The sequence below is a fragment of the Natator depressus genome, chromosome 2 (assembly GCF_965152275.1).
Source record: "Natator depressus isolate rNatDep1 chromosome 2, rNatDep2.hap1, whole genome shotgun sequence".
NCBI lineage: Eukaryota > Metazoa > Chordata > Testudines > Cheloniidae > Natator > Natator depressus.
Genome location: NC_134235.1, coordinates 226,398,804 through 226,426,144, shown reverse-complemented (window position 1 = coordinate 226,426,144; position 27,341 = coordinate 226,398,804). Strand labels below are relative to the sequence as shown.

Sequence of the window (27,341 nt, the reverse complement as noted above, 5' to 3'; positions counted from 1 at the left end):
TGCCCACCCCCACAGGACAGAGTTAGTGAACTTCCAGACCGGGAAGCAAGGAGGAACTGAGGAGCTACACTGACAAGTTATTTTGTTTGAAAGAAATTTTCTAAGTTATGCATTTCTTTTTTAGGCCTAAGTTGAAGCAAGCCAGCCCTTCTTATCAGTTTGCCCTTATATTTTAGACCAGGCTCCAAAAAGCCCTGCTCATATATATAGCTGTACATATGTGTGCATCTGAAAGTGGCAGGATGCATTTTTGTTTTTGTTTTCCTTTTCCAGTTACTCCTAGCTATGGCCCAGGTCACATCCACACAGAACTCTTCTTCACTTATATATTGAGGCATTTAAAAATAACGTTTAAACATTTATCAATGTAAACTGATCTCCTGACAACACCTGTGGGCCATGTGGAGTGGGGCACAAGGCCTCAAGGGAATTTGGGGGAGGTGTGGGGAACCACAGCAGAGTTGGAGGGGACACAGAAGACCTTGAGAGATGTAGAAAGGCAAAAAAGGTGAAATTTGTAATTCACATTAAACATTGTGAACCATTAAAATTTTCTACATACAAAACATAAGAGAGTAATTTTTTCTTTGTGGACAAAAGCCTCTTAGATTTCCTCCTCCCCTGCTCTGCTGTCGACTACTCCCATATCCCTCTCAGACATAATCCTGCCTCAGTGTAGGGGGCTGGACTAGAGAGGTCCTCTCCAGCCCTCCATTTCTATGATTCTATCCCCCTTCTGTGGGCTTGCTATGAAACATGCAGGAGGGGAGCCCTGCTTTGATGGCCTCACAAGATCTATCGGAGATCTATCTATGGGTCCCCTACCTGGGTATTTTATGAGCTAATCCAAGTTAAACTTTTGGTTCTTAATAAAACCAAACCAAACAAACAGTGAAATACCCAAACAAAACCTTTCTTTAAAAAAAATTAAGGTTGAAATTGTATTTCAGTGTGAGTCCAGTTTAACACCAAAAATTATTAAGGGCTGATGCTATAACCCTTATTGACTTAAGTAGTCCCATTAAAGCAAATGGTAAAACTCCTGTTGGCATTAGTGTGACTAATTAAAAGGACTACTCTGATGAGTAGACTTTCAGGATCAGGCCCTGATTTCAAAACAAAGGAATACAAGTTGGGCATTGAAATTGTTTTCCTGTGAGTGCTTTAAAAATGCATTTGCTGTTAGGCCATGTGGCAATGCTATAATGTATTATTAATGATCATTCTAAAATAATGAATTTATTGGGCTATTCAGATGAATGAAAGACCATTCACATGAGTAATTGTAGTAGCATAAAGCACCGTCACATATTTACCCTGATCTCTGGAACTAGTGAGTTAGCGTCCTATAGCAGTGGTTCTCAAAGCTGGTCCGCCGCTTGTTCGGGGAAAGCCCCCGGCGGGCCGGACCGGTTTGTTTATCCGCCGCGTCCGCAGGTTCGGCTGATCGCGGCTCCCACTGGCCGCGGTTCGCCGCTCCAGGCCAATGGGGGCTGCGGGAAGCAGCGCGGGCCAAGGGATGTGCTGGCTGCCCTTCCTGCAGCCCCCATTGGCCTGGAGCAGCGAACCACGGCCAGTGGGAGCCGCGATCGGCCGAACCTGCGGACGCGGCGGATAAACAAACCGGTCCGGCCCGCCGGGGGCTTTCCCTGAACAAGTGGCGGACCGGCTTTCAGAACCACTGTCCTATAGTAATTTAAATGTTAAAGAAATAGAACGTACAATGTGTTTTTCAGGGTCTTTGTGTGAATATGCCACTTGGTAAAGATTGGGTTTTTTTTGTTTTTGTTTTGTTGGTTTTGTCTTTGCTGATTTTCGGCTTGTTCCTGCTTTCCTTGAAGTCAATGATAGAACTCTGATTGGCACAATTTGCATGAGTAAGGACGAAAAAATTAATGTTTCAAGATTGGGTTTGATTTTTAAGCAAAGGATTGTAGCATGGAGATTGTGCTGGCTGAGAAACCATGCAGTACTTTTATTATGTATTCGTAATACTAATGCAAAAGCAATAGTAATTCCCGCATGTTCTTAATAAACAAGCTCTTTCCAGTACTGGCTTAGGAATATTAAAATATGTTAATACATTATTATTATTTTGTGTATATAGCATCAAAGAGTGGTGGTGGGGGGGAAACTTTACACACACTTCAACTGACAGGTCAGATCACCAAAGAGCTCACAATCTAGAGTGCTGATCCTAAAGAGAGACACTAAAATAAGCAGAAATGACAGAGTACAGACAAAGAACAGGCCTGTCCTGGGGGAAGGTGCCATTTTTTTCATAATCATTTTTTCAAAGCAGATGGAAATGTACCCTTGCACCTTACATGGAAACTGCTGAGCTATGGAAGTTTTACAGATGAGCCCTTTGTCCCATAATCACACATGACAAAGGGTTTTAATCACACAATTATTATGGAATCAAAGAAATTGGAGACTTCTAAAGACCTATAGTTGTTAGGTCATTTGAGCATTGGCCTGCTAAACCCAGGGTTGTGAGTTCAATCCTTGAGGGGGCCATTTAGGGATCTGGGGCAAAAATTGGGGATTGGTCCTGCTTTGAGCAGGGGGTTGGACTAGATGACCTTCTGAGGTCCCTTCCAACCCTGATATTCTATGATTCTATGATTTAATGCCTCACATGGCAATGCACGGCTGCTCCCTATGAGCCCCTGTGTTTTATGAGAGAATGGGGTTGGTAGAGTATTCTCCAGGGTGGGCCCTCAGCTTTACAAAAAATCCACTCACCTGTTTGTGAAAAATAGCACAATCTGCAAATCTTGAGGTCTTGGGGAAAGAGGGATATGCTGAGAGCTGGGTTTAGGGGCTGCGTATTTTCTGCTTTTGGGGAAGCTGCAGGGTTACACCCTCAAACACTGGGAGATTTCAGTTCTGTATCTGAAGTTGAGACACTGAGCCCCTCTCACCACATTGCACTACAACCCCAGTCATCCATTCAAAATACTAATGAACCTAGGCTAACATCATTCCCACAGTGTTCTCTCCTAAGCTACTTCTTGCTCCCTACTTGGTCCAATTGCCCCCTTTCCCAGGATTTTCAGGAGATACCAAATAGCTGCTTCCCCGTAACAGAATCTTCTGGGAATCACCAGGCAAAGGTTCCTTCCCACATGTTCCCTCTCTCCCCACTGGGCAGAAATGCTCCTCCTGGTGCATAATGCTTAGCTGTAAAGAAGTTGCAAGACAGCCCCAAGGATTGTTTAGTTACCACACATGGCTGATGGGGAACTATCTGCAGTCATCTCAGAAAACAGGTGGTTTAGGATCTTACATGTTGGGAAAGCAGAGAGAGATTTACTGTTTGAAGAACCCTACAGAGAATCAAAGGAACATCCATAACAGTGCATTACTGCTGTTGCAGCAACTTAATGCTTCCATCTTTCTTCACTGTAATGGAGTATGATGTCCTTGTTTTGGGTTTTGGGGGGGCAGGAGGGAGGAAGGATAGGTCAGTAGTTTGAGCATTGGCCTGCTACACCCAGGGTTGTGAGCTCAATCCTTGAGGGGGCCATTTAGGGATCTGGGGCAAAAATTTAGGATTGGTCCTGCTTTGAGCAGGGGGTTGGACTAGATGACCTCCTGAGGTCCCTTCCAACCCTGATATTCTATGATTCTATGAAGTATTTCCCTTAGCATTCATTAATACTTTTGAGCTTTCTGCTTCACTGTTACTTGCTTTGCTGCACAAGGAGTAATAAATTTATGCAGAAGTGGATTAAGATTTATTGGGGACCGAGGCACAAAGAACTTTTGGGTCCCCCACACTCCTTCGCCATGGCGCCCCATCCCCTGCTCCTCCTCTCCCCTGAGGCCCTGCCTCTTAGCCAGGCCAGAAGCCAGAGCTAGGCAGTGGTAAAAACTGTGGCAGCTGCCCAGGGAGACGGTTTGCTGTGGGGAGCCCAATGGTGCCAGAACCTTGTAAAAGTGTGTGTGTGTGTGTGTGTGGGGGGGGGCAAGGCCAAACTGGCAGAGGAATCCCCCACATTGCCCCTGGACCCTGCTGCCTCCTCTCCATTGTCCCGAGCTCCCTTTCATGGCATGGCACCCCAGGCTCACCCTGCTCCTTGCCTCTTGATCACAGCACCCCCCTGACCATGGCCCCCCCGATCTGTGAGGCTGACCCTGTGTTCACCTTATTTCCAAACTCTACTGCCTTCCTAGATTGGCATCAGGATACACATGCCAAAATTAAAACTCCCAGGCTCAGTGTAGAGTAAGATCGAAACAGCCAGCTACTAACATTAAGATTTATACTCCTCCTCTCGTGGCCAAAAATCATGCTCTCAGTATATTAGGATGCACCCAACAGGCCCTGAATGACAGGATTCACATTAGAGAGACAAGGTGGGTGATGTAAATATATTTTATTGGACCAGCTTCTGTTGGTGAGAGAGACAAGCTTTCAAACTTACAGATCTGAAGAAGAGTTCTGCATAAGCTTGGAAGCTTGTCTCTTCCCAAGAGAAGTTGCTCCAGTAAAAGATATTACCTCTCCCACCGTGTCTCGCTAATATCCTGGGACCAACAGGGCTACGACAGCGCTGCATACAAAAATGGAGGATTCACATTAGCAGCCCAGAGTGATCATCACACCAGGGTACTATTTTCAAGATTCATATTTCTAGCATAATGCTGTTATTACACCACGGCACTAGCACTACCAGCACAATGAGATACATATCGCAGGGTGTGAATGCACCCCTGGAGTCCCCCAAATTGGCTGTGGCAGTAATCTGCCACTGCATTTGTGGTTAAGATAATGTCTTAAAACTATCTTTCCCCCTGCATGTAAGGGAGGAAAGATGGTCTTATTCAAGTACTACAAACTGTGACCCAGGAGATCTGGGTTCAATTTCTGGCTCTGCCACAGATTTTCTGTTTGACCATGGGCAAGTCACTTAGTTTCACTCAGTCTGTTCTGGACTGGAATCAAGAAGACTTGGAAGTAGCAAGCCCAAAGGGATTCTTTGTTCAGGATGCTGGACATGAACAGGCTCTGTAGTGCCATGGTTCTCTAGTTCAGTGGCTCTTAACCTTTCCAGACTACTGTACCCCTTTCAGATATCTGAATGATCTGGAGGATGGCGTGGATTGCACCCTCAGCAAGTTTGCAGATGACACTAAACTGGGAGGAGTGGTAGATATGCTGGATGGTAGGGACAGGATACAGAGGGACCTAGACAAATTAGAGGAATGGCCAAAAGAAATCTGATGAGGTTCAACAAGGACAAGCGCAGAGTCCTGCACTTAGGACGGAAGAATCCCATGCACCGCTACAGACTAGGGACCGAATGGCTAGGCAGCAGTTCTGCAGAAAAGGACCCAGGGGTTACAGTGGACGAGAAGCTGGATATGAGTCAACAGTCAACAGTGTGCCGTTGTTGCCAAGAAGGCCAATGGCATTTTGGGGTGTATAAGTAGGGGCACTGCCAGCAGATCGAGGGACGTGATCGTTCCCCTCTATTCGACATTGGTGAGGCCTCATCTGGAGTACTGTGTCCAGTTTTGGGCCCCACACTACAAGAAGGATGTGCAAAAATTAGAAAGTGTCCAGCGGCGGGCAACAAAAATGATTAGGGGACTGTAACATATGATTTATGAGGAGAGGCTGAGGGAACTGGGATTTTTAGTCTGCAGAAGAGAAGAATGAGGGAGGATTTGATAGCTGCTTTCAACTACCTGAAAGGGGGTTCCAAAGAGGATGGATCTAGACTGTTCTCAGTGGTAGCAGATGACAGAATGAGGAGTAATGGTCTCAAGTTGCAGTGGGGAGGTTTAGGTTGGATATTAGGAAAAACTTTTTCACTAGGAGGGTGGTGAAGCACAGGAATGCGTTACCTAGGGAGGTGGTGGAATCTTCTTCCTTAGACGTTTTTAAGGTCAGGCTTGACAAAGCCCTGGCTGGGATGATTTAGCTGGGGTTTGGTCCTGCTTTGAGCAGGGGGTTGGACTAGATGACCTCCTGAGGTCCCTTCCAACCCTGATATTCTATGATTCTATGATTTGTCTTGTGTATGCCCAAGTTTCACCTCACTTAAAAACTACTTGCTTACAAAATCAGACATAAAAATACAAAAGTGTCACGGTCACATTATTACTGAAAAATTGCTTATTTTTTCATTTTTACCATATAATTATAAAATAAATCAGTTGGAATATAAATATTGTACTTACATTTCAGTGTACAGTATGTCACCTACTACAGGGCAGGCCCAACAAAGAAAATAACAGAACGCCACTAGCCATCACCGTCAGCCCCCAACTAAAACCTCTCCAACGCATCATCAAGGCTTTACAACCTATCCTGAAGGGCGACCCATCACTCTCACAGATCTTGGGAGACAGGCCAGTCCTTGCTTACAGACAGCCCCCCAACCTGAAGCAAATACTCACCAGCAACCACACACCACACAACAGAACCACTAACCCAGGAACCTATCCTTGCAACAAAGCCCGTTGCCAACTGTATCCACATATCTATTCAGGGGACACCATCATAGGACCTAATCACATCAGCCACACCATCAGAGGCTCGTTCACCTGCACATCTACCAATGTGATATATGCCATCATGTGCCAGCAATGCCCCTCTGCCATGTACATTGGCCAAACTGGACAGTCTCTACGTAAAAGAATAAATGGACACAAATCAGACGTCAAGAATTGTAACATTCAAAAACCAGTCGGAGAACACTTCAATCTCTCTGGTCACTCGATTACAGACCTAAAAGGTGCAATTCTTCAACAAAAAAACTTCAAAAACAGACTCCAACGAGAGACTGCTGAATTGGAATTAATTTGCAAACTGGATACAATTAATTTAGGCTTGAATAGAGACTGGAAGTGGATGGATCATTACACAAAGTAAAACTATTTCCCCATGTTTATTCCCCCCCTCAACCCCCCACTGTTCCTCAGACGTTCTTGTCAACTACTAGAAATGGCCCACCTTGATTACTACTACCAAAGGTTTCCCTCCCACCCCTACTCTCCTGCTGGTAATAGCTCACCTTGAGTGATCACTCTCTGGTTACAGTGTGTATGGTAACACCCATTGTTTCATGTTCTCTATGTATATAAATCTCCCCGCTGTATTTTCCACTGAATGCATCCGATGAAGTGAGCTGTAGCTCACGAAAGCTTATGCTCAAATAAATTTGTCAGTCTCTAAGGTGCCACAAGTCCTCCTTTTCTTTTTGCGAATACAGACTAACACGGCTGCTACTCTGAAACCTGTCAGTATATAGAACAGTATAAACAAGTCATTGTCTGTGTGAAATTTTAGTTTGTACTGACTTCGCCAGTGCTTTTTATGTCGCCTGTTGTTAAACTAGGCAAACATCTCGATGAGTTGATGTACCCCCAGGGGTATGCGTACCCCTGGTGAGAACCAGCGCTCTAGTTTGCTGGGTGCCAATGCTCTACTGGTATAGGCTAGTGGTGCAAATTACTGCATTGTTCTGCACTAGATACACACCAAAACCTCCAGGGGCTTGTACTAGAAATAACTTTAGTCTGTCTGACGGGCTCAAAGGGACTAAATTGTGTTCTGTGTCATTTGGCCTGGCAAAGCACCTGCCTGTGCTCTTCATCCCCAAGGGAGTGTGGCTAGCTGGAGTAAGTGTGGCCAAGGCACTGTCTCCTCTGCCCACCAGTTGAGGTTAGGTACAGCTACTGGGCCTATGCATGCTACCTTCTTTCTATAGCTGCCTCTAGTGCTCCCTGAGGCATTCATTATATTTTCCCTGTGAAGACATAAAGCTTTACAGCACTTTTAACTCAGGGTGTATCTGCACTAGTCTTCCCTCCAAATTTTCCACAAACAACTGTGTAGCTCACCAATGGTAGCAAGGATGAGAAAGTTAGTATATACAGGGCTCCGAGCTGTACTGGTGAGAACAAAAGTGGGAAATTTTAAAGGAAAAGCATTCAGTCTGGACAGTGCCTAATTCTCCACTCCCCTATCTGCTCTCCAGCAAAACCCTTTGGCCTGGCTTACACATACAAGTTGCAGTAGTTTAATTAAATGGGTGGTGTTAAATTGATTCAGTTAGACCAGCACAACTGTGTGTGTGGTCTTACATCTGGTTTACAATAATAGATACGTCAGCAGCAGAGGCAAATTAAACCAGCATAAGCCAGGCTTAAATCGAGGTAAGTGTCTACACACACAGATGTTTCACTTTAGCTAAATTGCTTAAACATTACACCATATCTTAAACCACTACAGTTTGCGTGTGTAGACAAGGCTTTTGTGGCAAAGCCAGGGTCTGACATGCATTCTCTACATAGAAAATAACAATGGCTTTATTTTTTGGGAAGACTTTGTAGATATATGTATTGACTCTCTGGGTAATTTATCCCTTATTTCCCATATTTACTGTGAGGATAACTGCAGTAAGAAGATGATGAAAGCAAAACTGGTGAGCAGTGAAGATATGAAAATTCTAGAGAAAATCCACATACTTTAGCTTAAGGCTCTTTTGGGCACTCCCCAAAGCACCAGGAAGCAAAGTGAAGTGAAAGCAATTTATCAGACCTACTAGATTAAATTTCCTGAAAGTAAAGATTATTAATCTGTGATGTTGTTTCTCCAGGATGGATGAGTTCAGCACTTTTTCCTCTGGCTGAGAATTTAAACTAGTCCTTGGACAAGCAGGCTGGATTTAAAGCGTACAGCTCACATTTGTTGAACCAAACAGTACCTCATGCCTAAGAGCCTTATAATTTACAAGGATTGAACCATAAAAAAATTGAACAACACTTGAAAATATACAAGACCATTTTTTTGTTGCATAAATGTTATAGTGGTGACAAGTTAATTACCATCCCGTTAAAAGATCTTGTGCTGGATTACAGTTCGACAAGTCATTATTTTTATTTCCAAATAATAAAGCACAGCCTCAGTAACTCATGGCACCATGCAAAATTACTGCTGCATTATCCGTGGCTAGGAATATAATTAATTCCTGTCACCATTGCAGAGGATACTTACAATTTTTAAGTAAAATTATTTAGGTATTGCAGTGAAATATTGAGAATTTATTTTATAAAAGGAACAGCTGTCAAGCCCCATATCTCAGAAAACAGAGTTGGCACAGAATAGACTGATTTTACAAAACATTACGGCTAAAAATATCAAGATCCTCCTGCCCCCATTTTGTAAGCATTAGCTGTGTTTGGACTGCATTAAGAGTTCCTAGGCAGCACACTCATGCCCTGTATCTGCCATGCTTTGTGCTAAACCAGTGCTTGTCTTTAAGGGTTAAGGAGGAATTTTTCGAATGCTGCTGATGGGGATTGTGAATGTTTGTTTCACTTTTCCTTGAGCTCCGGGCATGTCAGAAGGCTGTGAGTGGTTGGTTTTGTCAGGATTTGAATGGTGGTGATTGATTTTGATCTTTATGAACATGTCAATTTAGCTGTGTCATCTTCTTAGGGTCTGAGTCCTCTGCAGTACTGGTGCATGTTGGGGTTCTAGCTTATCCCACACCTGACTATATTGACAGGAATAATGATTGGTAGAATACGGAGAAGCACTTTTAAAACTGAGCATAGGTTAGAGGTATCCATCACTCACACCCAATTGTTAACATGAAGAAAGGACTGGTTGGGAGAATGATTCCAAACAAGTATTGATAGCCTCTGGGGCTTCATGTGGTCACTGTTTATTTGAGGCACAATGCCTCCAGGAACTCCTGGTAAGATGGTCCTGCTCTGCGTTGCTCACAACTCAGCCGATGGCTGGCACTCATTGTTTGTACTTGCTTTAGTAATTGCCAGCATAACCCACCAATCAGTGGGTACATCTACGCTTTGTCTGGGAGCAAGCCTCCCAGCCTGGGTATAGATTAGTGGTAGTGGGGCTCTCACTTGTGTACTAAAATAGCAGCACAGACATTGCAGTGCCAGTGGAGGCTCAGGCTAGCCACATGAGGTCAACCCTACCCCTTGGGCCAAGCTCACTTCCAGCTGCAATGTAGACATACCCAGTACATATAACATGTTCCCCTCTGGGTCTGATACACAGAGAATGTGAGTCTGTTACAGCCCCCAACTATGCAGGCAGGCTCCTTAGCTCAAGCTGTAAAGTTTCAGCTTTGGAGGTCTCTGGTTCAATCCCCACTGTTTGCTAAGATGGATGTTGCCATCCTCTTATCTAGTAGATACCTAGATCTAACAGCAGCCAGAGGTATTTTCTTTAATAGACTATATATTTGCCCTTTAATGCCTTTGGTTCATACATAGGCTGTTTTGGGAAGGAAGAACGTTGCTCACAGCCACATGCTACTGTAGATTTCCCATTACCCTTTCTCAGGAAACAGTGGCTTCTTCTTCCAAGCACATAGACTGAAACTGTACAACCAATGAACTGCAGTTAGCAAAACATCTGGAGTTTATAGTCCAACTCTAACTATGTTTCATATAAAACTGAAGAAAACAGGAGTGATCTGGGATGTATGCAAGACCCTATTCCAACTTTAACTAGTCTAGAGAATTTGATTATGTGAACGAATTCATTACTTGGAAGTGCTAGAGGAGAAATGGCTTGATAATTGGTTGGGCTGATACTGCTGAGATAGCAAAGTGGAGATATCCAGCGGCACAGGGCATTTGTTAGCTTAAGTAAATATGCAAATTTACCTCGATCAGAGGCGGACAAACTTTTTGGCCTGAGGGCCACATCAGGTTTCCAAAATTGTATGGAGCGCCAGTTAGGGGAGGCTTTGCCTCCCCAAACAGCCAGGCGTGGCCCGGCCCCCGACCCCTATCCAAACCCCCCTGCTTCTTGCCGTCTGATGCCCTCCCCCCCCACCCCGCCCGGGACTCCTACCCTATCCAACCCCCCCGTTCCCTGTCCCCTGATGGCCCCCCGGGGACTTCTGCCCTATCCACCACCCCCTGCTCTCTGTCCCCTGACTGCCCCTGGACCTCCCGCTCCTGAATGCCCCCCGCTGCCCCAACCAACCCCTCCTCTCCTTCCTGACTGCCCCCCAGGACCCCTGCCCCAATTCAACCCCCCTGTTCCCTGCCCTCTGACCGCCTCAACTCCTATCCACACCCTAGCCCCCGACCACCCCCTCAAACTTCCGTGCTCTCTATCCAACCCCCCCCCACCCCCCGGCTCCTTACCACACTGCCTGGAGCACCAGTGGCCACGCCATGCCCTTCAGCTGCGCTGCCCCAGGAGCTCTCAGCCCGCTGCCCAGAGCACAGCACCGGCAGCACAGTGAGCTGAGGCTGCGGGGGAGGGGGAACAGCAGGGGAGGGGCCAGGGAACTAGCCTCCCAGGCCAGGAGCTCAGGGGCCAGGCAGGAGGGTCCCGTGGGCCGGATGTGGCCCGCGGGCCATAGTCTTGCCCACCTCTGACCTAGATACTTGGTTTCACATCACACATGACAAGTTATTTTTGATTTGTTAAAAGACCACTAAAGTATGTGCACAAGACAATTTTCTTTCTGGTTTATTTGATAGTCTGGATGGTTAATTGCTTTTCACAAAGCCCACCTATCTGTCCTCATCCTATTAATACACTCCCCCCCTCCATACCCCTCTTTTTCTTATCTTTGAACTCTGGTAGCATCTCTCTATTTTTTCTGATTGCTGTTTCCATCACTAATGACACAGTCCTAAAGCTGCTTATTGATAAGACTGGTTTTAAACAAACACAGCACAGCATCAATAAAATAAAGAACAGTTGGATGCTGTGTCAAGTTTCCACTGGGGAAATTCTTTGCTACCATAAACTGCATAAACTCTGCAATTATGTCAGAACTCAAATGTTTTTAAACAGCTGAGAAACTCAGGGTTAGACTTATAAAAAATGGACTAAATTGTAGAGCCAAATCCCATTTGGAGTTTTGCCAAAATTCAGACTAGCGCTAATACCCTCCCCTTCTCGCAGGAAAAGACTTGGAAAAGGAAGACTGAACCATGGCTTTTTGACTCCTTGGCCTACAGGTGTACTTGGCATCAGAGCTGATTAGCCAGAGGGCAGGGGTACTATTTCTTTTGGGCAAGCCACGATCTGAGGGAATAACAACAAAGCCATGACCTGTGGATCTTATCCTGAGCAGGGTCCACCTCCCTGAAATAGCAGTAATATAGCTCTTGAATGTACCACGCTATCACTAACTGAGCAATTCTTAGCATCTTTTTTGAATCATGCAGAAACTTAGTATGTTAAAAGAAAATACTTTTTAGATAATGATTAGCAGGTGTCAGTATAATAAACATAATCATAGGTTTCAAATGGAGTTTAGGGTGCACAAGAAGGGAAGGACTGGGCCCTATCTAATGTTTATTGTTATGTTTGCATACATTTAGACTGGGATTTTCAAAGGCAGTTAGGTGCCCAAATTCCAATGGGAGTTGGAAATATGTGTTAACTACTTATGCTAAACAATTTGTTCCACCTTGTATTTAGCTATGACACCTTGAGTACATTTCCCAGTCCTGAAGAAGAGCTCGGAGAAAAGCTTGTCTCTTTTGCCAACAGAAGTTGGTCCAATAAAAGATATTACCTCATCCACCTTGTTTCTCTAAAACCCTTAGGCTCCATTGCAAAAGTCCAGTCTTATATTGCTTTTTAATAAACGCTGTATTGTACCAAATATATGCAACAGTATTCACGTTTTTTTCCCAAGACTGCAAAACTTGATTTTGTTTGATGGCCATCTGCATACTACACACACTGTATTTCACCCTATACAAAAGACTAGCAGATGTCTTATACAACACTCACTTCCAGCTAAAACATGGTTTTGAGAGCTTAAGTAGGACATAAGTGGCATGGGGTGTGTCTACAAAATGCAAAGAAAACCCTGTGGTGCTGAATCTCAAAGCCTGGGTCAAATTACTTGGGCTCACGGAGCTCGGGTTATTTATAAGAACGTAGACATTCCTGCTTAGGCTGGAGCCTGGGATCTGAAACATGGCAAGGGGTGACGGTCTCAGAGCCTGGGCTCCTGCCCAAGCAGGAATGTCTACACTGATATGTTTAGCCTCTCAGCCTGATCCCTGCAAATTGCCTTGGGCTCTGAGACTTGACATCAAGGGTTTTTCTTTGCAATACAGACGTGCTCATACAGGCCTTTTGTTGGTCTTCTGCTCAATGGCGAATTTCACAGTAGCACATCAGAGAGGATGAATTTGTGAAGCCTGGTAGTTCTCAAATGGAAGTTTATTCTTTAAGAAGATATTCCGACTAATGGAAAATGGCAACAGTTGGTCTCATGGCCATTGCCTTACACATAAATCCTATCTTTCTCAGTGCTCAAACTCAAGACAAGTGAAGAATCTACAGCTAGCAGATCATGGTAATGAGCTATCTAAAAAAGGTCAAAACAAATATATAGAACTCTGGGACAATTATCTGTTGTTTTCATCTAAATTCAGTTTGAACTAGTTCAATGAAAAAGGGGCTCACTCAATCATAAATAATTTTAAACTAGAAAAGCTTAGTTCATCCTACGTGAACCAAACTATTTAAATTCCATTTTTTAGCTTCCCTGAATGAGTGATTCTAAATCACGCACCCAAGAATTCTCAACATGAAAGGGCTATTACTGTATCATTATTGCCAGCTGCCTGCTTCTTTTATGAAAAATTAGGTAGCTGCTTTTGAAATATGTTAGCTTTGGTACACATGAAGTTAAAGGAAAATAAGAACAACAATGGATTGAAGGGCTTTTATAACATAAAATATAAAAAAGCAATGCTATTATACAAGAACATCTTAATTTTCCTAAACTTTTAAACCAGGTTTTTCAAGTTTGAAAACTTTTAAGAGAATGAAGAGTTAACAAGTGTGACGTTAAGCTAGCCGACTGTAAAAAATCCTTAGACGTGCATACGGGTAACTGGCAGTAATGGAAGAACAAATGCAGAAGAAATAGATAAAAGCTAAATTGGAATTAATGGTAAAAGGTGCCAAACAAGGTTATATGTGAATGGGTATAGCACTAAATTACAAGTGATTTTCTCATACAACTAAAAGGTCAGGGCAGTTTGACCTACAACTGGAGTCTGCTTTAAAATTTTAATTTAGTTACTGCTTGATAAAATTTGGCCTCAAAAGTTCCAGTCAAAGGGGAAATACAGAATTTATACAGAATCCTTTTGTTGTACCTAACCATCTATTGACTGTTATCATCCAAGGACACATCTAGCTATAGGCCCTTATTGATCAGATATAGCTTAGTTTTCCATTACAAAAGGTTCACTTTGATTTGAGTTTTACAGGATCTAGTTTGGAAAGGCTAAAGACTCTGTATTTGGTTGACCTGGAAACTTCTACTCTTTATGAAAGGCTGACAAATCACAGCATATCAAAGAACAAACCTGTGGCTACGGAGGTTTTATCAGATCCTAATCTAAGGGCTATTGTAAAACTCAATGCATAACTGAAGATTCATGAAGAACAACTTCCCAGATTAAAAGCTAGGTTTACTATGTGAATGAGAAATCCTGCTGAATGACTTTGCTTCCATACTGTTTGAAGTCCATATCACCACCTTGATTTTTATTTCAAGAACTAAACCAAGAAAAGTGAATCTATAGTTGCTGGTTTCTATTTCTGAAATCAAGCAGCTTTATGCACTGAAACTACCTACCTAGGCTTAAAGAAAGCCATACCACAAATTCTACCAAGGGACTACATCTGAGTTCTTCCTCTTGGTTTTGTACATTTTGCTTTCTGTTTCAGAGATTTCCTTCTCAGATCTTAGGCAAGAGGAGGAAAGCCAAATACAGTGTTTGAAGTAGGTCCCCCAGTGGGGGAGAGAACTGGAATTTATTTTTTAAAAATATATTGATTGGGTTTGATGTAATTTTATATTATTATGCTCTTTAAGAAGAAGAGCATTGAAGCATTTGTTTTGACAAAACGAAGTGTAATAACTTCAAAAACAAACAAGGGAAAGAACAGGTCAAATGTGGGGCTGACCAACCATAGCAGTATCCCTTTTAATAAAGTTTTAAATGGTTAATTTGTAAGTTACCTTATTCAGAGTTTCCAGTTATATTTCAAATCCATGCCAATTAACAACAAATGAACAGCCCTGCATGAGGCAAAGTTCAATACTTTCCTAGCTGTGCTGTTGCTATTGATAGTGAGGTGAAGATGTTATCCAGACAGATGAGTGACGGGAAAAATGATTCAGAGGGGGATATTTAACTTATGAGAGGAGGAGAACTAAATAAAAAATCCCCTCAAGGATATCACTGGTGAACCAAGCAGCAAAAAATCAATCCAGAATGTCAAGGGCCATATGGACACCACACATTCTTTCAAGCCTAAGACAACTGTAAAATGGTAACTAGTATCAACAGTAAAGCTTCCCTTTACATCAGTGCAGGTCCAGTGCATTTTGTCATGCAGAACAAATCAGCTTTCACTCTGAGGGTCTGATCCAAACCCACTGAAGTCAATGGGAGTCTTTCTAATGGCTTCAATGAGCTATGTTTAGTGACTCAATGCTACTTCTCTTGAAGTCAATGGCAAAACTCTCAACAATTCCAAAGGGAGCATGAACTGAGATGCTGATACTGCCAGGAGGACTGTGGGGTGTGGTCTCTTGAAGAGCCCCATTGAAAAGGGTCCATAATATTATATGCTTAATCAGAGAATACATGTGGATAGCATCTGTAATCTGTGATAAATACAAATACTGTAGCTTATAGTATCTTATATAGACGGCATCACAACAGAACACATATAGGAATACTGTTATTAAAAAACTATCACCAGCCCCACTCCCCATATCATCTTCTCCCCTAGATTTTTGCCTTTAATAGATCAACTTTTTGGATGCTAAAGTTATTTTGCTGTTACACTAATGAGTTATAAAGACAGTTGTAAACATTTAATTTACTAAGCAGTTGCTTAGCCTTTTTACCCTGGTACTGTGCCATAGAGATGTGGATAATTTAAGTCCCTTGGGGGCCTGGTATAAGATATTTCTACACTCTGATTTAGATTAATTAAGCTGAGCAGTTATGTAACCTATTGACACTGTTTACACACACACACAAAAATCACCTCTTACCTCCATTATCTTTTAGGTGCAGTGCTATCTTGGTATCATCTAAAAAAGAAATTCACCATTACTAACACAGGAAACCTAGTTTAATTAGGTCATAGATCTCTTTAATGATATTCTAATATCCAACAGATTTAACCATCAGAATAGAATTTGGTGTTCTACTCATATAGGGCTTGATCCTCTTCTTCACACTGAGTAGTACCTTACTCCTCTAATAGTACTAAGACATCTAAAGGACTATCAGTGGAGTAAGGCAGAATTCAAAATGAATAAAGGTATGAGGATCTAGCCCATAGCTTTTAAAAGCACCTTTACCTATGTAATATAAGTATGATTATTTGTATGACTGACTCTGTAGGTCACATGACATATTCAGGACTCAGGTAGCAGCTGACAGTAGAAAAAACCAAAACAATTATTAACTGTTCCCATAAGAAATCATTGGAAAAATATACCCATTTCAAAGTCTCTATATATTTCCAGATTTCTTTTATTACTTGTATATTTGATGAGCCAAATATCTGGGGCATTATTAGCAAATGAGCATTCAGGAATAAAGCTACAAATCCTGCAGTGTCAGCTTCTAAACTTTTCTTGCTGCTTTGCTGCAATGAAAGCCAGTCCTTTTCATCAATAGACTCCCACCTTGTAACATCTTCAGTTTTAGGCTTAACAACTTGAATATCTTAGAAGCTAGAAATGTTCCTGCCAGAATCTATTAAAAAATTCTGGCCACACTGTACAGCTTCCCATATATTAACAGGCAATTCTGCTAGAAGAAGAGTTGCCATGATATTTTATAGTGGCTACTTGATTCATTTTAGGTAGCTTTTCAATCCAGCTGAACTTCTACCAGATGCAGGAGGCTAGAATATCTTATCTGTAGGATGGCAAGGTTTAAGCTCTGAAATCAGAGGAACAGCTACAAATGTGAGTTCCCACATTACCTCTCAATCCTGTTACTTTGCATTGGGACCCGAAAGAAAAGGGTCTTTCTGGAAAAGAATACTGCAGTCAGTACTGGCGCAAAAGGTTAGTGCCAAATTTCAAAAGAAATCTTTAATTTTGAGTGTCTCTGTTTTCAGGTGGCCAACATTGGACCCTCAGGACCTGTTCCAAAGCTCACTGAAGTCAATAATGCAAGTCTCTCCATTGACTTCAATGGGCTTTGCTTCGGGCCCATAAGACCTGATTTTTCTGACGAGCACCAATAACCTCCTAAGCTTCATAATTGTAAATTCTTTGAAATGTTGACTGTCTTTAACCGTATGTCTGTACACCATCTTGCACAATAAACCCTTCAACCTTGCTGGGACCTCTAGGTGTTACTGTAATACAAATAACTCCAACTGAACATAGTGGGAGCAGAGAATTGGCAGTCTCTGCAGAGACAAAGGCCAAGACAGCAGTAGTGGCAGCCAGGATGTAGCAGTTAGAATTAAGAAGCTGAGGCAGGGCTGTTTGAAGACACAGAGTTTGTGTCATTGGTCTAAGAAGAAAAATTAGGGCTTTGTTTTTCATCACTATCCAAGCTTCTTGTTTTGGAAACGTTGAAAGGCCTTCAGATATTTGCTCCATGCTAAGTCTTCTCCCTCCAAAAAACAAAAACAAACAAACAAACCAAACAAATACTCCTGCCTCCTCCCCCCCCCCCGCAAACTTAAAGGATCAAAAGATTTGTTTTCTCTTTTACGTTGTAACTAAGACAACTTTGTATTATGGACTAAAGCATTTCATGGTAAGCCACCTTCTGTGGGCAGGCTGGTTGGCAGATGGGATGTAGTGGCTCCTCTGGTGGTGGTTAAAACTCTGAACCTCGTGGTAGTTGGCTGGAGAGAAGTGGTGGTATGGGGGGGCTTCTCAGTTGTGTCCACATTCTTCTCACAGACCTTATCTTTCGACTATTGAGAAACACCAAAAACAAGCCAGAAGAAAATTAGTTTTCAGTGGAGACCATTTGTCACTAAACTAAAAGTTGGAGTATGGACAAACTGCCAAGCCAGAAAGAATGAAAATGGAAACTAAATCAAGGAATATTTGGAGAGTTTATTTATTTGTTTTTAAAGTAAAATACTCTGCACAGGTTTCAGTAGAATGACAGGTATTCAATTGAACTGGAAAATTGGCAGTGCCTAACCTGCTGATGACAAAGCTGTGAAGGCTCTGAATACCAAATGTATATTATTACTGCTACAAAGTTTTAACGTCTAAATTCATCACTAGGAAGTTACGGTTTGGGAGGGGGTTGTTCTTTTTTGCTATTGTAGTTGGAATGCACACCTCATTCGATCTTTTTTTCTGGGTGCCATAAAACATGTCAGAGCAAGATACATGTCTGGGTAAAATAAAAATACAGAAAATATGGTATAGCACAGAAAATAAGGTGTAGTTAATTGTAATTTTTAATTAATTACATTTTCCTTGGAAATTACCAAAGACAATAATAATGATATATATAAAATAGCTTTACATATAAATAGTTAACTTTGCTTTTTATTTTTATATAATAAATCACATATGTGAATATGTGCATATGTATACACACACATACACATGTATACATTTTTAACTCAAGGTGACATTTATATATTCAGTAGGAGTAAAGATTAAAACCTTTTTTGTTTTGTTTTCTTTGCAGTGCATCTATAACACAGTTTTGCAGAAAAATATTTCCAGCCAAACAACAGCAAATATATGAACTACCCCCGCCTCACACACGACATACATCATCCAGTTCAGAGAGCTGTGAACTCTGCTTCCTGGCAGTGTGTTCATCTCAGTGAAATGTGAACTTCAAAAACAAGTGTGTATTGTTTCACTTTTGACATGCATGGTTATTTTCTTGTCCTCTCTTCCCTCTACCCTTTCTTTCATAAGAGCAAACTAGGAAATTAAATGAAAAAACAACAACACCCTAATACTATCCCCAAAACAAACAACCCTTCCACCACCTTCCATCCGCACCTACAAAAACCCAATCCAAGCCCTTATGTTAATATTATATATTTAAATAGAAAAAAATCCCCAGGAGATGCCAAATATAAGTTTGCTCTCAGTCACAAAACACAGTAACTCATTCAAATTCAATACCATGTTAGTAATATTTTTGATAAGTAGGTCAGGTATTATGTGTATATCTAAATATATAGGGCCAGAAAGAGTGCATCCTCTATAGGTGCCCCAGGGAGGGAGGGGGCATGAGTATCTCTTCTCTCCTCCCTTTGCAGCTCACTGAAAGAGGCCTTGTGCTCTGGGAATGCAAGCCTTTCACAGAGCTAGCATTGCTAGTACAGATCTCGGCAAAGAGGAGAGAGGTCGCTAGCTAGCAGAACTGGATGGGTGCAGAGAGGAGCTGTGGACACATTCTGCCCAAGCAGCCAGGGTCCACCAGCATTCCCCAGAGCTCAGGAAGGCATTGTATATGGCTGAGGCAAAATGCCTCCCAGAGGTCCTCGTGGGGTGTGGTCACACTGTGTGACTCACAACACAGGCCTGTGGCCATCAGTATCCTTCAATCCGAGACCATTCTGTGAGGTTCCGCCCCATAGTGATAGATTTACTAGTAGCCCTAATTGCATGTTCTCAAAAAGTTACCTCTCTGAGCACTAAAACTCTGAGGGCAACCCCATCACTAGACTTTCAGTTTGCAAATTGCAAAGCTGAAGCTACAAGCCTTTATAACAACCAGCTAGTATGTAATTATTGTACCTAATCATGCAGTATTACTTTGCAATTAGGGCTGTATAAGAGGAAGAACTCCAACAAAAAATACCCCCACCACAATGGGCTCATATCAGTGTACGCATTGGACTCAATTATTGAGACTAAAATCGAGCATGCTCTTCTAAACAGACACTTGGGGACATATTTTGCCTTTAATTATACCCTGCCATATCCTGTCACTGGGGCTGAGCTGTTGTAACTGAAGACAGAATTTGGCCCTTAGTGCTGAAAAAGAGAAAGTAATTGCTCTTTATCAGCCTTTGAGAGAATCAAAGTCTGTTAGATGAATTAGTTCATTTGACCACAAATCCTCACATGAAAAAAAACTTGTACAATGAGGCCACTGGGAAAGGACCAACATAATGTAAGATACTAATGAATGTGACTTGAAAATGACCTGCTCTGGGCCTTCTTACCCTCTGGCTGCATCTCCTGTAGTCAGCAGCAGTCCCAGGATCGCCGCCCACCCTCCCTCATGTCAGATATCTATTGTTGTTTTCTTTTTTTACAGGAGAACTGAATGTATCAAGTCTTTAAAAATGAGTAACAACAAAATCTGTACTTAATGCTAAAGGCTTGGCCAGAATTCACAACCAAAATGCTCGGGCTGTATCTTTAGCTAGAGCTATTCTTGCAGAGTCTGTCAAGGATCTCTTTTCATCCAACTAAAATGGAGATGAACAAAGGCAAGGAAGGCTCAAGGGCAGTTGGCAACTACAGCCCAGCCTCTGCCATCATTCTGATGAGAATCTTAGTGCTACACCGATCAATGCAGGGTCAGAAGTTTAGCATTAGCCTTTTTGTTGCATTAATTTTTGGGTTTACCATATTTTCATGGAAATAAAAAATTCATATTATGCCCATTTTATACCTTCAGATAATAATGATATTGCTCAACCTAATGTTTCTTTAATACAACCTACTCAATTTTTAAGTAATGTATATGGATAATTGTAGCATGCACTTGGCCTTGAAAAATGTTGCTTAATAATCTGCAGAATGTAATCAGAGGCATAATAACTAGGGCCCCACCAAATTCATAGCCATAAAAAATACATCATGGACCATTACATCTGATCTGCCCCTATAAAATTTGGTCTTTTGGGTGCTTTTACCCTCTACTATACAGATTTTATGGGGAAGAAATTTTCAATGTTTCTCAAATTGGGGGTCCTGACCAAAAGGGAGTTGCAGGGGGTCACAACGTTATTTTAGGGAGGTTGCAGTATTGCCACCCTTACTTCTGTACTGCCTTCAGAGCTGGGTGGTTGGAGAGTGGCACCTGTTGGCCGGGCAGCAGTTCTAAAGGCGATGCCCCATCAGCAGCAGCGCAGAAGTAAGGTTGACAATACCATACCATGCTGTCCTTTACTTCTGCGCTGCTGTCTTCAGAGCTGGGCGGCTGGAGAGTGGCGGCTGCTGATTGAGGGCCCAGCTCTGCAGTCCGAAGCGCAGAAGTAAGGGTGGCAATGCCATACCACAGCATCCTTACTTCTGCACTGCTGCTGGCGGTGGTTCTGCCTTCAGAGCTGGGCTCCTGGCCAGCAGCTGTTGCTCTCCAGCTGCCCAGCTCTGAAGGCAGCGCTGCCGCCAGCAGCAGTGCAGAAGTAAGGATGTACCAGCATCGTAAAACCCCCTAAAATAACCTGGTGCCCCCCCCACATCTCCTTTTTGGGTCAGGACCACTGCAATTACAACACCATGAAATTTTAGATTTTAATAGCTCAAATCATGAAATTTATTATTTTAAAAATCCTATGACTGTGAAATTGACCAAAATGGGCCATGAATCTGGTAAGGTCCTAATAATAACTGCAAATTGCCTTTGGTGGTCATATCAAGGTGTAAAGCACCTTCTTACCTCTTCAGGGCAGCCACTGTCTACCCAATCTTGCCGGTGGCGATCAAATCCACTGGAGCATCTTTAAATGATGAAAGAGATAAAAGCAGTCCAGATGGAAATAGAAAGAGGGGTGCAGGTAGGGAAGGTGGTGGGGGGGAGAGAAAGAGACTGTAATTAATTGATTTATTTATAAACTGAATGATTAGCATAGTTTGTTAACCATTTTCATCTAAGGGTGTTTATTTCAGTTTGTCATTTTTTAGATACCAGAGTATCCATCCCTTTTGACAGTTAATTGTTTCTCTGCACCAAGCAGTGTGGGCTTAAGTTTGATCTCAAGCATATAGAATTAAGTCATTAAATTCATTCTGTCCTGGCTTCTTCTTAGTCTGTAAAAAGCAATAGCAGAAAGGGCATAATGTATCAGTCGTTACTGCTTTCCCTTTATCAGACTAGGTGATCTGAGACATCAAGACACTCACTGCTGTACGATCAACATGCCAGGATTACATAACAACCCATCTGAACACTCCCAGTGGCAGTCTGCAAATACTGTACAGCTGCTTCAATCTCCTTACTAGCTGAAAAGATTTAGGTTACATACACATTTCTTGCCAAATTCACTGAGGTTAATAACCTGTTTTAACAATCCTTTCTAATTTCAGTAAATAATGAGAAAACTTTCAAAGCAGCTTGTAACGTTTTAAGTTAATGAGTCCCATAGACCTCCCCACCTCATAGGAGTGTTCATTAATGGTTGTAAAGCACTTTGAGATCCCTGAACAGAAGGCGCTATAGATATGCAGAGTTATATTAAAAGGGCAAGCAAGTGGCTAGACTTCCAAAGACTGCTTTGAAAATTTTGCCCAGATTTGCTTAGCAAATGGCTTTGTGTGGCACTATGTTGCATTATGTCATGCCAGGGGTGATGTACCACAGCAACAATGGAAACAACATAGGTCGAGTAGAATGTGGGACACAGGTCAGTAAAAGGGACAAAACAAAAGGGTTTTTTTTCAAGTACAAGACTGCAACAGGTGAAACACTTTTGGCACCTGCAATCTGTGTTGAAGTCAGTCTATGTTGTTTTGAGTTCTTTTTCTTCACATTACCAAGCATAAGGAATCTCACCCACCACTCCAATTAGCTATATATGGATGGTATTATTTGCCCCTTCATAATTCAAAGGTGCCTAGATATCTTTTTAAAACCATGAAACAATTAGGGATAGTTAAAACTGTGCAGTTAAAGGCTGGGGGAGCGACTTGAACCCTTTTCTAAAAAAGTTTGTGGTTTCCCAAATTTGGTGGTAACATGGCATGTTGGTGGCTATGAGTTTCCACACACCTCACTCTGACAGAGGCCACAGTGGGGTGTGTTTATCTTTGCCCTCACTTGGGGGCCAAGGAAGGAGTGCCAAGCAGGGTGAGGGATGGTGTCCTCTTCTCCCAATCTAAGGGTTCTTCTCTCTAACTGGGAGATGAGGGGTGACTTGCCTAAGCAGAATGGAACTGGTGAAAGCCAGGTTCCTACCTGCACGTGACATTCAGTCCCTAATTTTCAATGATGTTAGAATGGCTTTGCCAATACCATATTTGCCCAACTCTAAAAAGAGCCTGATTTTCAGAGGGGCTGAGCACCTGCAGTTCCTTTTGATTTCAGTCAGAGCTGGGGGCTCAGCACTTCTGAAAATTAGGCCCAAAGTTTAGAAACTAAAATACCCAACCCCACAGTATATTATTATAAACAGATAATTACTGCAAAATTATACATCCACACTTAACTGGAGTCTAGCAGTATCTAGGACCATCTTGTATTCTATCTTGGATCGAGATGGTGCCAAATTTCAAATTCATTAGGTTGAATGAACAAAATGTATCCCAGACTTACTCATTTACTGTTTTGAAGTTTCTTTTTGGCAAACTACTGAAATATGGCAGTAGGCAATATAATTTGTCATAATTAACAATACAGCCATGCTCTGGGCAAGGATTTGCAACAGCTCCTATCGAAAACATGTAAAACAAACATTCCTAAGATAACTGCCCCCTAAAGAATTTGAAAGGCTAGACACTGCTGACGCACTGGTGAGCCCAAACATTATTATCTGAAAGCAGGTTTATCAGAAATTAGATAATTTTGGCTCCAAACAAATTGTCTGCAAAATATTCCTGAGACACATGTCAAGGAAATGCCAGTCTTAGAGGATATAATCTCTGTTGCATCACTGAGTTAGGACTCTGGAACCTGTCATTACAGCAGCGCACCGCCTGCTCTACATTAAGCATTTATAAGATTTTCATTTAATGGCATGGCAATAATTCCCTATTGCCATGAAAACACTGGAGTAGATTTGATTAGCTATGCCATTTGTGCCATCTGACAACACGGCCATTTTATAACAACTTCATTTTCAAGTGATGACCCAGATCTGCTCCTAGCAAAGCAATTAACATAGCATGTTCTAGGAAATGAGAACAAGGACACTATTTGAGAAACAGGGAATCCCAGGCTTCCTTATTTACATGGAACACAGATGTGCAATTTTAGGAAGCAGAGGGAAAATTCAAGTGTTTACATATGTGATGGTGATGGTTTGGCATGGCTGACACACTTGACATTGAAGTATGAATCCTTCCATTGTGACTTATGTGAGACTGAAAGGAGCTATAAACATCATGAGATTTACTAGAGGCCATTTATCTCCGTTTGGTAGAGAGCACATAGATGAGGAGGAGCTTCCATTTACTCTAGTAGCCAAACCTCTATCCTTTTTTTCTGCTGTAGAGGCCCAGTGCTGGAAAAAAGTCAGCCAGCTCCCATAGTAACCCAATACAGAAGATTTAGCACAGTATGCTCTGTGCAGGATAAATACACTCGGGAAAGTAACTGAGAAGGAAAAAGACAACCCCCCCCCCAATGAAAAATCTAGGTACCTGACAGATGGAACGAAACACAACCAGGAGATTCAACCCCTTCTATGACATTTATCTTCCACCTTAATAGCAACCCACATATCTCTCCCAGGATATCTGAAGCATCACACAAACACCCAGATCCTGGGCATAGAAAAGACACACTCAGCAACAAAGGTTTTGAATCAGTTTCGTAACTACACTGTATATAAATATTGATTCAGCACAATTAAAACATTTACCTATTCCTCTGAATAAAAGTGTAACCGGGGGATTAATTAGAAGAGTGGGCAGGCTGAAAACAAACAGCACGCTATTGTTCAGGGAAAATGCAACTGTACTGTTTTAAATTATTGAATGGATTAGTGTCATTTTAAATGCAGTCTCAGACTACGTTGAGAGAGAAAGGAAGTATCAGTGAAAATACTGGCAGTCTTGGTGGCAGTAACCGTTGCACCTGTGAAATGTTCTACAATAGAATCCTTCTACTGGTAAAGCTAACAATCTATCTAGTTACATTGGGGCAAACCCCTAATAAAGACTAATTTAAACCTATTTAAATTGCACTTGAACTGATTTATCTTAATGCAGTAACTTGCTCTTGGATATCACACCCTCACCATCTGGTGTTTGTAAGAAACAAGCACTGAAAGGGATAATCTATATATAAATGTTATCTTTATGCTCACTCTGACTTTTCCTCCATTTCACCCCAGGACAGGCTTGTCTTGGTCCTCCCATTCTCCCAATATCATTTTCTTCTCATGCAGCTTAGGGTGGAAAGAAATTGCATTTTCCTGCTCTTGTTGTTTCCCACTTGGCTTATCTCAGCTCCAGAGCTGGATAAATGTGTATGGAATTCATTTAAGTGTCACTGCAAATTACTGTGATGTAAAACGGGTTGTGCCCTATGGCCCAGATTTTGTACAAAGTACTTAAGCCCATGCCTCACTTTAAGCATGTGAGTAGTCTCATGCCTAACTCCTTGCTTAATTACATGCCTAAACCCCTTGATTAACTAGGGCCTATTCCTGGAGTCTCCACAGATCTCTCTGTAGTAGGATGCCCTGGTAGTGCTAGGAAGGGGAAGTTTGAGTGCAAATTTGCTCCTGTGTGGCTGCTATATGCCCTGCTACTGAGCAGCTAAGATAAACCTAAACCATTTAAAGGTGAATAACGTAGCTGAAGTCGACGTACTTAGATCGACTTACTGTGGTGTCTCCACCACAGTGAGTTGACTGCTGCCGCTCCCCCGTCAACTCTGCCTGCGCCTCTCACGGTGCTGGAGTACAGGAGTTGATGGGAGAGTGCTTAGGGGTCGATTTATCTCATTTAGACTAGACACGATAAATCGATCCCTGCTGGATCAATCGCTGCCCGCCAATCTGGCGGGTAGTGAAGACATACCCTTAGTGTAGTAACTGATCCCTGTGCAAAGGGGGTGTACGCTATCATCAGTGTAAGTTAGCAGTGAATTCTCATCTGGTAGTGTTTCACGCCCACTTTGCCCAGGTGTAAATGGCTTCCCCATGGTGCAAGGGAGTGGGGAATCAGGTCCTGAATCCTAATATTACTATTGGGACCACCTATGTAGTTCTGGCTTCTTAACCGCAGCATGACAATTACTTTCTTACAATCACCTTGGCTTACAAGTCTGAATCCTTTTATCTCTTTTCCACATAGCCACTTTAATTTCAGAGTGAGATCTCCCAGGATGACTACCTCCTCAGGCAATACATTTACTTTTCCCCACCACCAATCAGCAGACTCCCCTCCTCCCCTCCCATGGATAAATAAATAAGTGATAAGCTTTATATAATAGGTTTCAGAGTAGCAGCCGTTTTAGTCTGTATTCGCAAAGAGAAAAGGAGGACTTGTGGCACCTTAGAGACTAACAAATTTATTTGAGCATAAGCTTTCATGAGCTACAGCTCACTTCATCGGATGCATTCAGTGGAAAATACAGTGGGGAGATTTATATACACAGAGAACATGAAACAATGGGTGTTATCATACACAATGTAATGAGAGTGATCACTTAAGATGAGCTAATACCAGCAGGAGAGCGGTGCGGGGGGAGAAAACCTTTGGTAGTGATAATCAAGGTGGGCCATTTCCAGCAGTTGACAAGAACGTGTGAGGAACAGTGGGGGGTGTGGGGGGGAAATAAACATGGGGAAATAGTTTTACTTTGTGTAATGACCCATCCACTCCCAGTCTCTATTCAAGCCTAAGTTAATTGTATCCAGTTTGCAAATTAGTTCCAATTCAGCAGTCTCTCGTTGGAGTCTCGTTGAAGTTTTTTTGTTGAAGAATTGCACCTTTTAGGTCTGTAATCGAGTGACCAGAGAGATTGAAGTGTTCTCCGACTGGTTTTTGAATGTTATAATTCTTGACGTCTGATTTGTGTCCATTTATTCTTTTACGTAGAGACTGTCCAGTTTGACCATTATATATTTGACTATTTTATAATAGCTTTCTAAATAAAGTTTGACTCTGACTTCCTTTAGAGTGCAGCTGGGCTTATCCACTCACTGATTTGTCTTTTTATTTTTAAATAGAATAATGAGGCTCTGTGATTGAGTTTCTTGGTTTATTTATTTTTTAAGTAGTAATTTAGCTCCTTTTGGTGCATCTGACCACTTCCTCTTTCCTTTCCCTCTAGCTATGCAGGTAGCTTCCTGTGTCATTAGCAGAAGGCAAGGTCTGAAGTGTGTGCACAAGGATCGCAGAGGCTGCTGGAAAAATAACAGACTGCTGTTTCCAAGAGCAGTGCTAAGATCAGCAGCAGCA

At 42.2% G+C, this 27,341-nt stretch overlaps 1 protein-coding gene across 3 annotated transcripts in view; it reads right to left on the bottom strand.

Moving 5' to 3' along the window:
* Positions 1-27,341, bottom strand: part of PLXDC2 (plexin domain containing 2) — a 402,203-nt gene that overhangs the window by 28,825 nt on the left and 346,037 nt on the right. For all 3 annotated transcript variants that reach the window (XM_074946054.1, XM_074946055.1, XM_074946056.1), the window contains exons 10-12: positions 21,652-21,712; positions 17,815-17,968; positions 16,071-16,109 (exon numbers count right to left, since the gene is read on the bottom strand). In XM_074946054.1, coding sequence (XP_074802155.1) covers positions 16,071-16,109; positions 17,815-17,968; positions 21,652-21,712 — 254 coding nt within the window. The remainder of the gene's footprint in view (positions 1-16,070; positions 16,110-17,814; positions 17,969-21,651; positions 21,713-27,341) is intronic.